Consider the following 14,931-nt stretch of genomic DNA (forward strand, 5'->3'; position numbering starts at 1 on the left):
CGAAATTCAGATGCTTGGCACATGTTTTCATACTTACGACGGTTGAAGAGCTCTGGCATCATGCGAGCCCTTTGTGAGACGTCGACGGGGAAGCCCGGTTTGCTTAAGAACTGTGCGGCTAACTTAACCACTGCGGCGATTCACTTAACAACCGTGGCAAGAAACATCGTAAAATGGGGCAGAACATTGAAATAACGGTCTTCTCTAGCAATGGAATGGCGGTCGTAAGCGAAGGACTCCCTGCACAGAGCCATAATGGGAAGTAATTTGGAGGGGGGGGGACCTTAGGATCTGTCTTTAAAATCCCCCCCCCCCCCCAAGGTTTAACCTGCATCTGTTATCCCATTTTGTGGCTGTAAATTCACGAAATTTATTACCCGCTCCTCAAAGAAATCCCTCTTAGCTCTGCTCTTGGCTATCCTGCTAAATCGATTTCACTGGACGATGCTGGGATATACATTAGAAGCTGGAAAGAGTATCTTTCCTCTACACTATGTGTAATTTTATATACTTTTATAAAGCCTCCATGCCCCCCCCCTCCCTCCCTGAAATGCCTTTCCTTCGGTTCTGCCTAGTCGAGTCGCTGCCTGTCCTTTAATTCCTTGTTTTTTTCAGCAAATTCTTCCTGAAATGTTTGGTCCCACTGCGATAATTAAACCATTCCCCTAAATCTGAGGCACCAGCACCATCATTTTGTATGTGTCCTTTCTCCTGTTATACCGTCAACATTATTGTTGTCAATATCTTTGACATGATCGAAACATTTAAATATATTAAAGGGTTAAATAAGGTCCAGGAGGGAAGTGGTTTTAATAGGAAAGTGAACACAAGAACAAGGGGACACAATCTGAAGTTAGTTGGGGGAAAGATCAAAAGCAACATGAGAAAATATTATTTCACTGAAAGAGTAGTAGATCCTTGGAACAAACTTCCAGCAGGCGTGGTAGATAAATCCACAGTAACTGAATTTAAACATGCCTGGGAGAAACATAGATCCATTGTAAGATAAAATACAAGAAATAGTATAAGGGCAGACTAGATGGACCATGAGGTCTTTTTCTGCCGTCAAGACTTCTATGTTTCTATGTAAGCTGCCCAGAGTACTTTGGGAGTTAGGCAGCATATAAATTTAATAAATAAATAAATATTATAATATAATCCAGCACAGAAGATGGGGAATGATAGCTCCTTTAGGACTCAAAATGGGTGAACAGTGCAGTCAGGCGGTAGGGAAAGCAAGTAGGATGCTTGGCTGCATAGCTAGAGGTATAACAAGCAGGAAGAGGGAGATTATGATCCCGCTATATAGAGTGCTGGTGAGACCACATTTGGAATAATACTGTGTTCAGTTCTGGAGACCTCACCTACAAAAAGATATTGACAAAATTGAACGGGTCTAAAGACAGGCTACAAGAATGGTGGAAGGTCTTAAGCATAAAACGTATCAGGAAAGACTTCATGAACTCAATCTGTATAGTCTGGAGGACAGAAGGAAAAGGGGGGACATGATGGAAACATTTAAATATGTCAAAGGGTTAAATAAGGTCCAGGAGGGAAGTGTTTTTAATAGGAAAGTGAACACAAGAACAAGGGGACACAATCTGAAGTTAGTTGGAGGAAAGATCAAAAGCAACATGAGAAAATATTATTTTACTGAAAGAGTAGTAGATCCTTAGAACAAACTTCCAGCAGACATGGTTGGTAAATCCACAGTAACTGAATTTAAATTTGAATTTAAACATGCCTGGGATAAACATATATCCATTGTAAGATAAAATACATGAAAATAGTATAAGGGCAGACTAGATGGATCATAAGGTCTTTTTCTGCCGTCAGTCTTCTATGTTTCTGTTTCTATGACATGTGGACTTCAACTCCCAGAATTCCTGAGCTAGCATGATTGACTCAGGAATCTTGGGAGTTGAAGTCCACAAGTCATAGAAGAGCCAACTTTGCCTACCCTTGTCCTAAAGGAGCTATGGTTCTCCAGCCCTTATCTGATAGATCAAGCAAAACGGGCAGACTGCAGATCCCATCATCCAGAGACATTTTCTGGAGGCAACTGGACTTTCTTGGTCTTTTTCTTTTGAAGATGTTTCGCTTCTCATTCCAAGAAGCTTCTTCAGCTTTGACTGGATGGTGGGGAATGGAAGGATTTATGCTCCTTGCAGAGAGCTGGTCATTTGCATTCATTTCAGAACAAGGGTGTCAAACTCAATTTCATTGAGGGCCACATCAGGGCTGTGGTTGATTTGGCTGTGGTTGACCAAGACAACTAGACACAAGAACATTTTTTCCCGAAATGCCATCACTCTGCTAATCAAATAATTCCCTCAACACTGTCAAACTATTTACTAAGTCTGCACTACTATTACTACTAGTTTTTTCTCATCATTTCTATCACCCATCTCCTCCCATTTAGGACAGTGCGAATCTCCGGGGGGAGCTGATTCCAGAGGGCCGGGGCCCACACAGAGAAGGCTCTTCCCCTAGGTCCCGCCAGCTGACATTGTTTGGTTGACAGAACCCTAAGGAGACAAACTGTGTGGGACCTTACTGGTCACTGGGATTCGTGTGGCAGAAGGCGGTCTCAGAGATAGTCTGGTCCTATGCCATGTAGGGCTTTATAGGTCATAACCAACACTTTGAATTGTGTCCGGAAACAGTTCGGCAGCCAATGCAGTCTGCAGAGTTCTTTGGGCTTTTAATTAATGTTTTATAGTTTAGATTTATATTTGACTTCTTTTTATTGTTTTGCAGTTTACACTGTTGTGGGCAGCATAGAAGTTGAATTAATAAATAAATAATAAATAATAAAAGCACGCCGCCGAATTTAGCTGGTCAACTGAAGAAAAGAGGGTTTTTATTCTTCCTTGTTTTTTGCATTCCAACCAGTTTGCCCTTCCTTGTTCCCGCAACGGCGGCTCCAATCATAAAAATTCATAACTCGTTTACATTAAAAGCACACACAAACATAAACACACACACACACACACAAACCAAATATCTCAAACCCAGCTCAGTCTAATCAATTATGCAATTATGCAATTGTGTCATTTTTGGAAGGGGTGGAGGCGTATAAAATGTGCTACAAAATCAATTTAAAGATGGGGGGGGCGGGGGGGAAAACTCCACAGCTCTCGCAACTCGTCGAGGTCCAGGCGATAGAGCCTCGATAAGGGCAGGCGCCATGCGAAGCGTATCTGCCGGGCCCGAAGCCATCAAAGAGACCGATAAGCATCTTCAAGGCGCATGGGTCATAAGAGAAGAATCACTTCCTGGTTTGGGGAGGGATAGTAAAAATTTATGACCTATTCACCTTCCTCCAGCCTTTCAAACAGCAAATGCACAGACAGAGGGTGACTTTCCAATAAAGTGGCCGTCATAAAGAACCAGTAAAGCTCTTTGGGGTGGGGGCTTGGCAGCCTCAGCAGGAAAGCAGAATATTTACTGTACAAGGAGAACGATAAGGAAGACTTTAGGCAGGAGAGAGAGAGAGAGGGACAGAGAGACAGAAAGAGAGAGAGAGAAAAACCATCTTTGGATCAGGAAGCTTCAATTTTATGTCCAACCCAAAACAGAATACTCTATGAAACTAGACTTACAATCCTGGGTCTTGAAAGCTTCGAACTACGACGCCTTAAACACGATCTAAGTATTACCACAAGATTATATGCTGCAATGTCCTGCCTATCAAAGACTACTTCAGCTTCAACCACAACAACACAAGAGCACGCAACAGATTCAAGCTTAATATTAACCGCTCCAAAGTTGACTGTAAAAAATATGACTTTAGTAATCGAGTTGTTGAAGCATGGAACTCATTACCGGACTCCGTAGTATCATCCCCTAACCCCCAACATTTTACCCTTAGACTATCCACGGTTGACCTCTCCAGATTTCTAAGAGGTCAGTAAGGGGCGTACATAAGCGCACTAGAGTGCCGTCAGTCCCTTGTCCTATAGTCTCTCCTATATCTCGTATTTCTTCTCTGCTATATCCTCCATAACCTTCATTGTGTATTATTGTGTATTGGACTAACTAACTAACTAACTAACTAACTAACTAACTAAACAAACAAACAAACAAACAAATAAAACAAAACACTGGAAGTTTTTAAGAAGAGACTGGATTGTTTATTACTGATTGTTTCTTACTGTTTTCTGTATATGCTGTGAGCCGCCCCGAGTCCTCGGAGAGGGGCGGCATACAAATCCAATGAAATCTTAAATCTTAATTTTAAAGCCACTTAACTGTTTCCTGCCTTTTATTAATAAATGAAGGTTTGCCAGGAATGAGGGCAAAGAACAAAAAATCAATCAATCATCCTGCCAATGAACAAAAAGGGTAGAATGGGGATGGGTCAGAGGTGAAATCCAGCAGGTTCTGACGGGTTCTGCAAAATTTTGAGCAGTTCGGAGAACCGGCAAATACCACCTCCGGCAGGTCCCCAGAGTGGGGTGAGAATGGAGATTTTGCCCTGCGATGCCCGCCAAGCCACAACACACCCACCATGACCATGAGAACAATTAATCTGTGGAATAACCTGTGGATGCTCCATCGCTGGAGGTTTTCAAGAAAAGATTGGAGAGAAAGATGGACAGAAAGAGAGAGAGAGGGGAGAGAGAGAGAGAAAAAACACAGAGCAAGAGAAAGAGAGAGAAAGAGAGAGAGATGAAGAACGAGAGAGAGAAAAGAGAGAAAGAGAGAAAAAGAGATGGTGAGGAAGAGAGAGAGAAAAAAGAGAAATGAAAAGAGAGAAAGATGGGGAAAAGATAGGAAGAAAGAGAGAGAGAAAAGAGAGAAAGAGAAAGGAAAAGAAAGGGAGAAAAAGAGAGAAAGAGAAAAGGGAGAAAAAGAGAGGGAAAGAGAAGAGGGAGAAAGAGAGAGAAGAGAAAGAAAGAAAAAACACAGAGCAAGAGAAAGAGAGAGAAAAACAGAGAGATGAAGAATGAGAGAGAGAAAAGAGAGAAAGAGAGAAAAAGAGATGGTGAGGAAGAGAGAGAGAAAAAAGAGAAATGAAAAGAGAGAAAGATGGGGAAAAGATAGGAAGAAAGAGAGAGAAAAGAGAGAAAGAGAAAGGAAAAGAAAGGGAGAAAAAGAGAGAAAGAGAAAAGGGAGAAAAAGAGAGGGAAAGAGAAGAGGGAGAAAGAGAGAGAAGAGAAAGAGAAAGAAAAAACACAGAGCAAGAGAAAGAGAGAGAAAAAGAGAGAGATGAAGAACGAGAGAGAGAAAAGAGAGAAAGAGAGAAAAAGAGATGGTGAGGAAGAGAGAGAGAAAAAAGAGAAATGAAAAGAGAGAAAGATGGGGAAAAGATAGGAAGAAAGAGAGAGAAAAGAGAGAAAGAGAAAGGAAAAGAAAGGGAGAAAAAGAGAGAAAGAGAAAAGGGAGAAAAAGAGAGGGAAAGAGAAGAGGGAGAAAGAGAGAGAAGAGAAAGAGAAAGAAAAAACACAGAGAAAGAGAAAGAGAGAGAAAAAGAGAGATATGAAGAACGAGAGAGAGAAAAGAGAGAAAGAGAGAAAAGAGAAATGAAAAGAGAGAAAGATGGGGAAAAGATAGGAAGAAAGAGAGAGAGAGAAGAGAGAAAGAGAAAGGAAAAGGGAGAAAAAGAGAGAAAGAGAAAAGGGAGAAAAGAGAGGGAAAGAGAAGAGGGAGAAAGAGAGAGAGAGAGAATATGGTGATTACTTTCCCCTTCTCGGCCCTGTTTAGACAACTTGCACAAATCAATTTTCTCCCTGTGGTTCGTTCGGTTTCCTTTGACAGTTTAAACCTCAATTCAATCACGGGGCTCCAGGGATTTCCGAACCACTGACGATTAAAACCCTCCTCCAGCCCCAAGTGTTTTTACTAATGTTGTGTGTTTAATAACTCCACTTATGAGCAATTTTGTTCGGAGGAGGGAAAGGAGAAAAGAGAGAGAGAGAGAGAGAGAAATCCAACCCTGGCCAAAACCTCTGGAAGTGATAGAACTAAATCTTAAAAAGTCCAATTGCCTTGGAGTTGCCCTTGAATAAATGCGGCAACCCAACAGGTTGCCGTGCATTACGGAAACCGCCTATCAAGACAGATCTATCATCCCCAGCCAGCACCAAAGAACTTGCTGAGTCATGTTCTCCTACCTAACACCACCGCCAACTAGTTGTGAGGATCACACAGCGATAAGAGCCCTTGCAGAAGAGTTGACCACGAGCACATTACAAAATACAGTGATACCTCTACTTACAAACTTAAGTCGTTCCGTGACCGGGTTCTTAAGTAGAAAAGTTTGTAAGACGAAGCAATTTTTCCCATAGGAATCAATGTAAAAGCAAATAATGTGTGCGATTGGCGAAACCACAGGGAGGGTGGAGGCCCTGTTTCCTCCCAGGAGATTCCTACAGAGGCCCCACGGAGGCTTCTCCCCACCTTTTTCGGCCCTGTTTCCTCCCAGGAGATTCCTAAAGAGGCCCCAGAGGCTTCTCCCCACTTTTTCCAGCCCTGTTTCCTCCCAGGAGATTCCTAGAGGGGCCCCATGGAGGCTTCTCCCCACTTTTTCCAGCCCTGTTTCCTCCCAGGAGATTCCTAGAGGGGCCCCATGGAGGCTTCTCCCCACTTTTTCCAGCCCTGTTTCCTCCCAGGAGATTCCTACAGAGGCCCCATGGAGGCTTCTCCCCACCTTTTCAAGCCCCGTTTCCTCCCAGGAGATTCCTAGAGAGGCCCCACAGAGGCTTCTGCCCCCCTTTTCCGGCCCTGTTTCCTCCCATGAGATTCCTAGAGAGGCCCAGGGCGGCTTTTCTCCTTGGTCAGTTTCTATTCATTGCTCCTTATCTGACCTTCAGGTGCCTTGGAAAACAGCTTGACCCCCTGCTCTCTGTGGCAGCCCCATAGGTATTGGAAGACTGCTATTGTGTCTCCCCTGGTCCTTCTCTTCCCTAGACTAACCCTGCCCAGTTCCTGCAATAGTTCATTGTATGTTTTAGCCCCCAGTCCCCTCACCATCTCGGTTGTTCTCATTAGAAGGAACTCCTGTGACCCGCAGTCTTTCCCACCAACTGTGTGAAATGGCCTTGCTCCTGTTTTGCTAGAATAACATAGAAACATAGAAACATAGAAGACTGACGGCAGAAAAAGACCTCATGGTCCATCTAGTCTGCCCTTATACTATTTCCTGTATTTTATTTTAGGATGGATATATGTTTATCCCAGGCATGTTTAAATTCAGTTCCTGTGGATTTACCAACCACGTCTGCTGGAAGTTTGTTCCAAGGATCTACTACTCTTTCAGTGAAATAATATTTTCTCACGTTGCTTTTGATCTTTCCCCCAACTAACTTCAGATTGTGTCCCCTTGTTCTTGTGTTCACTTTCCTATTAAAAACACTTCCCTCCTGGATCTTATTTAACCCTTTAACATATTTAAATGTTTCGATCATGTCCCCCCTTTTCCTTCTGTCCTCCAGACTATACCAACAGAGTTGGAAGGGACCTTCTAGGTCATCTAGTCCAACCCCTCCTCCCAGGCAGGAGACCTTATGGCTTACACCATTTCTGACAGATGGTAGTCCGGTTTTTTCTCCTGTGACTGAAGCTCCCACAACTTCCGAAAGCAGCTTCTGTTCCATTGATTGATTGTTCTCACTTTCAGATAATTTATCCTAAATTCTGAATAATTTCTCCTTCTTCAGTTTCCATCCATTGTTCCTTGTCTGGCTTTCAGGTGCTTTGGAAAATAGTTTGACCCCCCTCCTCTCTGTGGCAGCCCCTCAAATATTGGAAGACTGTTCTCATGTCTCCCCTGGTCCTTCTCTTCGCTACCTTCCCTTTGGACCCCAAAGGAGAAGAAGGGACTCCTTAGAGAAGACCCTGAGGTTGGGAAAGATGGAAGGCGAAAGGAGAAGAAGAAGGTGAGATGGTTAGAGAGGGCTTTTGATTGGACTTAATCCCTGGATAGTTCAGTGGATTTCAAGCTGGCTGAAGCGTAGACATCAGAGAGTTATTGTTAATGGCGAGTATTCTGAGCAGAGACAGGTTACAAGTGGTGTGCCACAAGGGTCTGTTCTGGGTCCTGTTCTTTTTAATGTGTTTGTGAGTGACATAGGGGAAGGTTTGGTAGGGAAGGTTTGCCTATTTGCCGATGACTCTAAAGTGTGCAATAGGGTTGATATTCCTGGAGGGGTCTGTAATATGGTAAATGATTTAGCTTTACTAGATAAATGGTCAAAGCAATGGAAACTGCAGTTTAATGTTTCCAAATGTAAAATAATGCACTTGGGGAAAAGGAATCCTCAATCTGAGTATTGTATTGGCAGTTCTGTGTTAGCAAAAACTTCAGAAGAGAAGGATTTAGGGGTAATGATTTCTGACAGTCTCAAAATGGGTGAGCAGTGTGGTCGGGCAGTAGGAAAAGCAAGTAGGATGCTTGGCTGCATAGCTAGAGGTATAACAAGCAGGAAAAGGGAGATTGTGATCCCCTTATATAGAGCGCTGGTGAGGCCACATTTGGAATACTGTGTTCAGTTCTGGAGACCTCACCTACAAAAAGATATTGACAAAATTGAACGGGTCCAAAGACGGGCTACAAGAATGGTGGAAGGTCTTAAGCATAAAACGTATCAGGAAAGACTTCATGAACTCCATCTGTATAGTCTGGAGGACAGAAGAAAAAGGGGGGACATGATCGAAACATTTAAATATGTTAAAGGGTTAAATAAGGTTCAGGAGGGAAGTGTTTTTAATAGGAAAGTGAACACAAGAACAAGGGGACACAATCTGAAGTTAGTTGGGGGGAAGATCAAAAGCAACGTGAGGAAATATTATTTTACTGAAAGAGTAGTAGATCCTTGGAACAAACTTCCAGCAGACGTGATTGGTAAATCCACAGTAATTGAATTTAAACATGCCTGGGATAAACATATATCCATCCTAAGATAAAAACACAGGAAATAGTATAAGGGCAGACTAGATGGACCATGAGGTCTTTTTCTGCCGTCAGTCTTCTATGTTTCTATGTTTCTATGTTTGACTCAATGAATGTGAATTTAGGCAAACTCCAGAAGACTGTGGAAGGATGAAGGGCCTAGCGTGATAGGTTCCATGGGGACGCGAAGAAGCGGACTTGACTTAACGGTGGAACAACAGCGAAGCAAGCAAGCTGGTCATAGGATTTTCATTTGAATTATTATTATTTTGTTGTTGATGCCAAAGTATGGAACCATTCCAAGGTTTCGTTCAGAGTCTTGAAGGCGGCCATTAGACTCCATCATCATTGTTCAACATCTCATACTTTAGAGCTGAGGTCTCCAACCTTGTCAACTTTAAGCTTGGAGGACTTCCCCAGCTTTGCTGGCTGGGGAATTCTGGGAATTGAAGTCCACCAGGCTTAAAGTTGCCAAGGTTGGAGACTTCTGCTTCCCTCTAAAGACCAAGCCCAACTAGCTGTCTTCTCCTGACCCAAGCACATGGGGCTTAAGGGTTCTCCTCCCCTTTGCTAGCCTGCAACCAACACCTTACATCCAGTCAGAACAAAACAAAACTTTGGAGGAGATCAGCTTGAAACGTGACCATCCCTTCACTCAACGGAGGTCAACAATTCACATCAAGTTGTCCCAAAATCAGCTACTCCCTTGCATACGTCAGAACAGATGATGATAGATCCAAAGCAAGCTTAGCCAGTTCAATGTTCCTTCCATGTTCGGGTGTTATTGATACCCCGATCAATACCCTTGCCATTCAGGTACAGTGGTACCTCATCTTACGAACGCCTCTTCTAACAAACTTTTCGAGATGCGAACCTGGTGTTTAAGATTTTTTTTGCCTCTTCTTCCGAACTATTTTCACCTTACCAACCCAAGCAGCTGCTGCTGGGATGAAGGGGTTTCTTTTTTCCTCCTTTTTTGAAGAAAGAAAGGGGAGGGGCAGCTTGGAGGAGTAAAGATTTTGCATGCTTGCAAAGGCACTGAAACGGTGTCTTTTTAAGAAAGAAAAGGGAGGGGCAGCTTGGAGGAGTAAAGATTTTGCATGCTTGCAAAAGCACTGAAACGGTGTCTTTTTAAGAAAGAAAAGGGAGGGGCAGCTTGGAGGAGTAAAGATTTTGCATGCTTGCAAAAGCACTGAAACGGTGTCTTTTTAAGAAAGAAAAGGGAGGGGCAGCTTGGAGGAGTAAAGATTTTGCATGCTTGCAAAGGCACTGAAACGGTGTCTTTTTAAGAAAGAAAAGGAAGGGGCAGCTTGGAGGAGTAAAGATTTTGCATGCTTGCAAAGGCACTGAAACGGTGTCTTTTGAAGAAAGAAAAGGGAGGGGCAGCTTGGAGGAGTAAAGATTTTGCATGCTTGCAAAAGCACTGAAACAGTGTCTTTTTAAGAAAGAAAAGGGAGGGGCAGCTTGGAGGAGTAAAGATTTTGCATGCTTGCAAAGGCACTGAAACGGTGTCTTTTTAAGAAAGAAAAGGAAGGGGCAGCTTGGAGGAGTAAAGATTTTGCATGCTTGCAAAAGCACTGAAACGGTGTCTTTTTAAGAAAGAAAAGGGAGGGGCAGCTTGGAGGAGTAAAGATTTTGCATGCTTGCAAAGGCACTGAAACGGTGTCTTTTTAAGAAAGAAAAGGAAGGGGCAGCTTGGAGGAGTAAAGATTTTGCATGCTTGCAAAGGCACTGAAACGGTGTCTTTTGAAGAAAGAAAAGGGAGGGGCAGCTTGGAGGAGTAAAGATTTTGCATGCTTGCAAAAGCACTGAAACAGTGTCTTTTTAAGAAAGAAAAGGGAGGGGCAGCTTGGAGGAGTAAAGATTTTGCATGCTTGCAAAGGCACTGAAACGGTGTCTTTTGAAGAAAGAAAAGGGAGGGGCAGCTTGGAGGAGTAAAGATTTTGCATGCTTGCAAAGGCACTGAAACAGTGTCTTTTTAAGAAAGAAAAGGGAGGGGCAGCTTGGAGGAGTAAAGATTTTGCATGCTTGCAAAAGCACTGAAACAGTGTCTTTTTAAGAAAGAAAAGGAAGGGGCAGCTTGGAGGAGTAAAGATTTTGCATGCTTGCAAAGGCACTGAAACAGTGTCTTTTGAAGAAAGAAAAGGGAGGGGCGCCCCCCTTGCCTTTCTTCCTTCCCACTCACCCTTTAGCCTAGCCTTGCTTCTTCCACCCGCCCCCTTTCGCTGCTCCTCCCTGCCCTCTGTTCGCCTCCCTTCTAAAGTTTGGGATTTTCCTGAAGGATTTGCACACATTCTTTGCTTTTACATCGATTCCTATGGGAAACATTGTTTCGTCTTACGAACTTTTCACCTTACGAACCTCCTCCTGGAACCAATTAAGTTCGTATGATGAGGTACCACTGTATTTGTCCCTTGGCCACAAAGACACCACCGTTACTTTCAGCATAGCTAAACAAGAGACAGGAGGGTCTCCATTTCAAATTTCTCCAAGTGGTAATCCCACACCTTCAGCGGCGACCGAATGAAGTTGTCTATTTTTACCATCCACAAAATACCTTCAGTTTTATTTGCACTCATGAAAAATCCATGTGCATTCACCGCAAACAGGTTTTTTTTTAAAAAAAAAAGTTTGGTCTGATAGACCTTTTCCTACCTGAGGTAGCATCAGTTCCTGAAGACCCTCCCTGTAGTTCGGAAGTTGGGCGTGAAGACCCGGGCATGCTAACAGGCTCAGAACGGACAGGCTGGATTCTAAAAATACAAAGCACGGTCAGTTGAAAGACCGATTTGTTGAAATGGTGCCGTGGCGCATACGGCGCAAAAAATCAAGGTACCACGGGGGGGGGGGCAATTTGATTTTTAATGGGGGCAACTGGAACCTTGTTTAAACCAGGTTAATGGCCTTTTAAGCTTACTCTGCAAGAGTAAAAGTTTACTTTTTGAATACTAAGAATTATACGTCACAGGGGGAGCATCACGATTTTAGAGATGTTTAGGTGAGGCTTGGCCAAAAAAAGGTTGGGAACCATTGATCTAGACCCAGATTCAGAATGCAATAACCTCAGGGACCGCCTTCTGCTGCACGAATCCCAGCAACCAGTTAGGTCCCACAGAGTGGGCCTTCTCTGGGTCCCGTCAACCGAACAATGTCGTTGGGCAAGACCCAGGGGAAGAGCCTTCTCTGTGGCGGCCCCGGCCCTCTGGAACCAACTCCCCCCAGAGATTAGAATTGCTCCCACCCTCCTTGCCTTTTGTAAGCTGCTTAAAACCCACCTCTGCCGCCAGGCATGGGGGAATTAAGATTCCTTCTCCCCCTAGGCCTTTACAATTGTATGCATGGTATCTTTGTATGCATGATTAGTTTTTATATAATGAGTTTTCACTGTTTTTAGTATTGGATTATACTGTTTTGTTACTGTTGTTAGCCGCCCCGAGTCTGCAGAGAGGGCGGCATACAAATCCAATAAATAATAAATAATAATAATAATTGAGCTATAATAGCAATAGTAATCACACTTAAATACCTCTTCACGGGGCTTTACAGCCCTTCCTAAGCAGTTTTAGAGTCAGCCTCTTATTATTATTTATTGGATTTGTATGCCGCCCCTCTCCGTAGACTCGGGGCGGCTAACAACAATGATAAAAAACAACATGTAACAATCCAATTAATAAAACAACTAAATACCCTTATTATAAACCAGACATACACACAAACATACCATGCATAACTTGTAATGGCCTAGGGGGAAGGAATATCTCAACTCCCCCATGCCTGGCGGCATAAGTGAGTCTTGAGTAGTTTACGAAAGACAGGGAGGGTGGGGGCAGTTCTAATCTCCGGGGGGAGTTGGTTCCAGAGGGCCGGGGCTGCCACAGAGAAGGCTCTTCCCCTGGGGCCCGCCAAATGACATTGTTTAGTCGACGGGACCTGGAGAAGGCCAACTCTGTGGGACCTTATCGGTCGCTGGGATTCGTGCGGTAGCAGGCGGTTCCGGAGGTAATCTGGTCCAATGCCATGTAGGGCTTTAAAGGTCATGACCAACACTTTGAATTGTGACTGGAAACCGATCGGCAGCCAGTGCAGGCTGTGTAGTGTTGCAGAAACGTGGGCGAATCTTGGAAGCCCCACGATGGCTCTCGCGGCTGTGTTCTGCACGATCTGAAGTTTCCGAACACTTTTCAGAGGTAGCCCCATGTAGAGAGCGTTGCAGTAATCGAACCTCGAGGTGATGAGGGCATGAGTGACTGTGAGCAATGACTCCCTGTCCAAATAGGGCCGCAACTGGTGCACCAGGCGAACCTGGGCAAACGCCCCCCTCGCCGCAGCCGAAAGATGATGTTCCAATGTCAGCTGTGGATCGAGGAGGACGCCCAAGTTGCGATCCCCATTTTACCCATTTTGGAAGGATGGAAGGCTAAGTCAAGCTTCAGCTGGTCATGATCGAAATGCTGGTAGTGAGCAGTTAACCTGCAATACTCCATTCTAACCACATATCCATCCCTCTATCTAGCCAACTACCTACATGCCTACCAAGATTTAAACTGCCAAATTGCAGTCATCCGGCATTCAGCAAACGTAGCCTGCAGTGTTGCATTCTTTCTAACCACTGCACCACAGTGACTCATGGACTCTCCAGTAATCCTGGACGGGACAAAATGTTTACACTTTGCAAGAATGGCGAATATTTAGAGCTCGGGTGTAGGATGAATAGAATAACAGAGTTGGAAGGGACCTTGGAGGTCTTCTAGTCCAACCCCCTGCTTAGGCAGGAAACCCTACACCACTTCAGACAAATGGTTATCCAACCCCTTCTTAAAAACTTCCAGTGTGTTGAGCATTCACAACTTCTGGAGGCAAGCTGTTCCATGGATTAATTGTTCTAACTATCAGGAATTTTTTCCTTAGTTCTAAGTTGCTTCTCTCCTTGATTAGTTTCCACCCATTTATTTATTTATTCATTCATTCAATTTTTATGCCGCCCTTCTCCTTAGACTCAGGGCGGCTTACAACATGTTAGCAATAGCACTTTTTAACAGAGGCAGCCTATTGCCCCCACAATCCGGGTCCTCAGTTTACCCACCTCGCAAGGATGGAAGGCTGAGTCAACCTTGAGCCGGTGATGAGATTTGAACCGCTGACCTTCAGATCTACAAGTCAGCTTCAGTGGCCTGCAGTACAGCACTCTACCTGCTGCGCCACTCCGGCTCATTGCTTCTTGTTCTACCCTCAGGTGCTTTGGGAGAATAGCCTGACTCCCTCTTCTTTGTGGCAACCCCAGTGATATTGGAAGGCTGCTATCATGTCTCCCCTGGTCCTTCTTTTCATTAAACTAGCCATCCCCAGTTCCTGCAGCCATTCTTCACATATTTTAGCCTCCAGTCCCCTAATCCTTTTTGTGGCTCTTCTCTACACTCTTTCCAGAGTCTCCACATCTTTTTTTGCATCGTGGGGAGCAAAACTGAATGCCGTATTCCCAGTGTGGCCTTATTAAGGCCTTATAAAGTGGTATGAACACTTCACGGGATCTTGATTCTATGATGAGGGTGAAGTTTCATTCATGTGACAATGGGGTAATGGCAACTGTCTTGCAAGTGGGAAAAATGGTCCTAAGTCACATTTGTCATCACCATTTTCAGTTTGAACAGTCACGAAATGAATGGTTGTAAGTATTATTATTATTATTATTATTGTTATTGTTGTTGTTGTTGTTATTAGTATTATTAGTATTATTAGTATTATTATCAGTATTATTATTATTATTAGTATTATTATCAGTATTATATTATTATTAGTAGTAGTATTAGTAGTAGTAGTAGTAGTAGTAGTAGTAGTAGTAGTAGTAGTAGTAGTATTTATTAGACTTACATGCCACCCTTCTCCGAGGACTATACTGTATATAATATATAATCCTGGGATGATTATAGGGAACGAGTTGTTGCGTTTTTCCCCCTTTGGGGAGGGAGAAGAAAGAACCACTCTAACCTGACAGGTTCCTGACAGTTAGAACAATTACTCTGTGGAACAGCTTGCCT

At 43.7% G+C, this 14,931-nt stretch overlaps 1 protein-coding gene across 1 annotated transcript in view; it reads right to left on the reverse strand.

Annotated features, from left to right (window-relative positions):
• BCAS3 (BCAS3 microtubule associated cell migration factor) overlaps positions 1-14,931 on the reverse strand; it is an 845,338-nt gene that overhangs the window by 369,308 nt on the left and 461,099 nt on the right. Inside the window, 1 exon segment of the mRNA XM_070735381.1 lies at positions 11,552-11,649. Within this exon segment, the coding sequence (XP_070591482.1) occupies positions 11,552-11,649 (98 nt within the window).

Source organism: Erythrolamprus reginae, chromosome 1 (assembly GCF_031021105.1).
Source record: "Erythrolamprus reginae isolate rEryReg1 chromosome 1, rEryReg1.hap1, whole genome shotgun sequence".
NCBI lineage: Eukaryota > Metazoa > Chordata > Lepidosauria > Squamata > Dipsadidae > Erythrolamprus > Erythrolamprus reginae.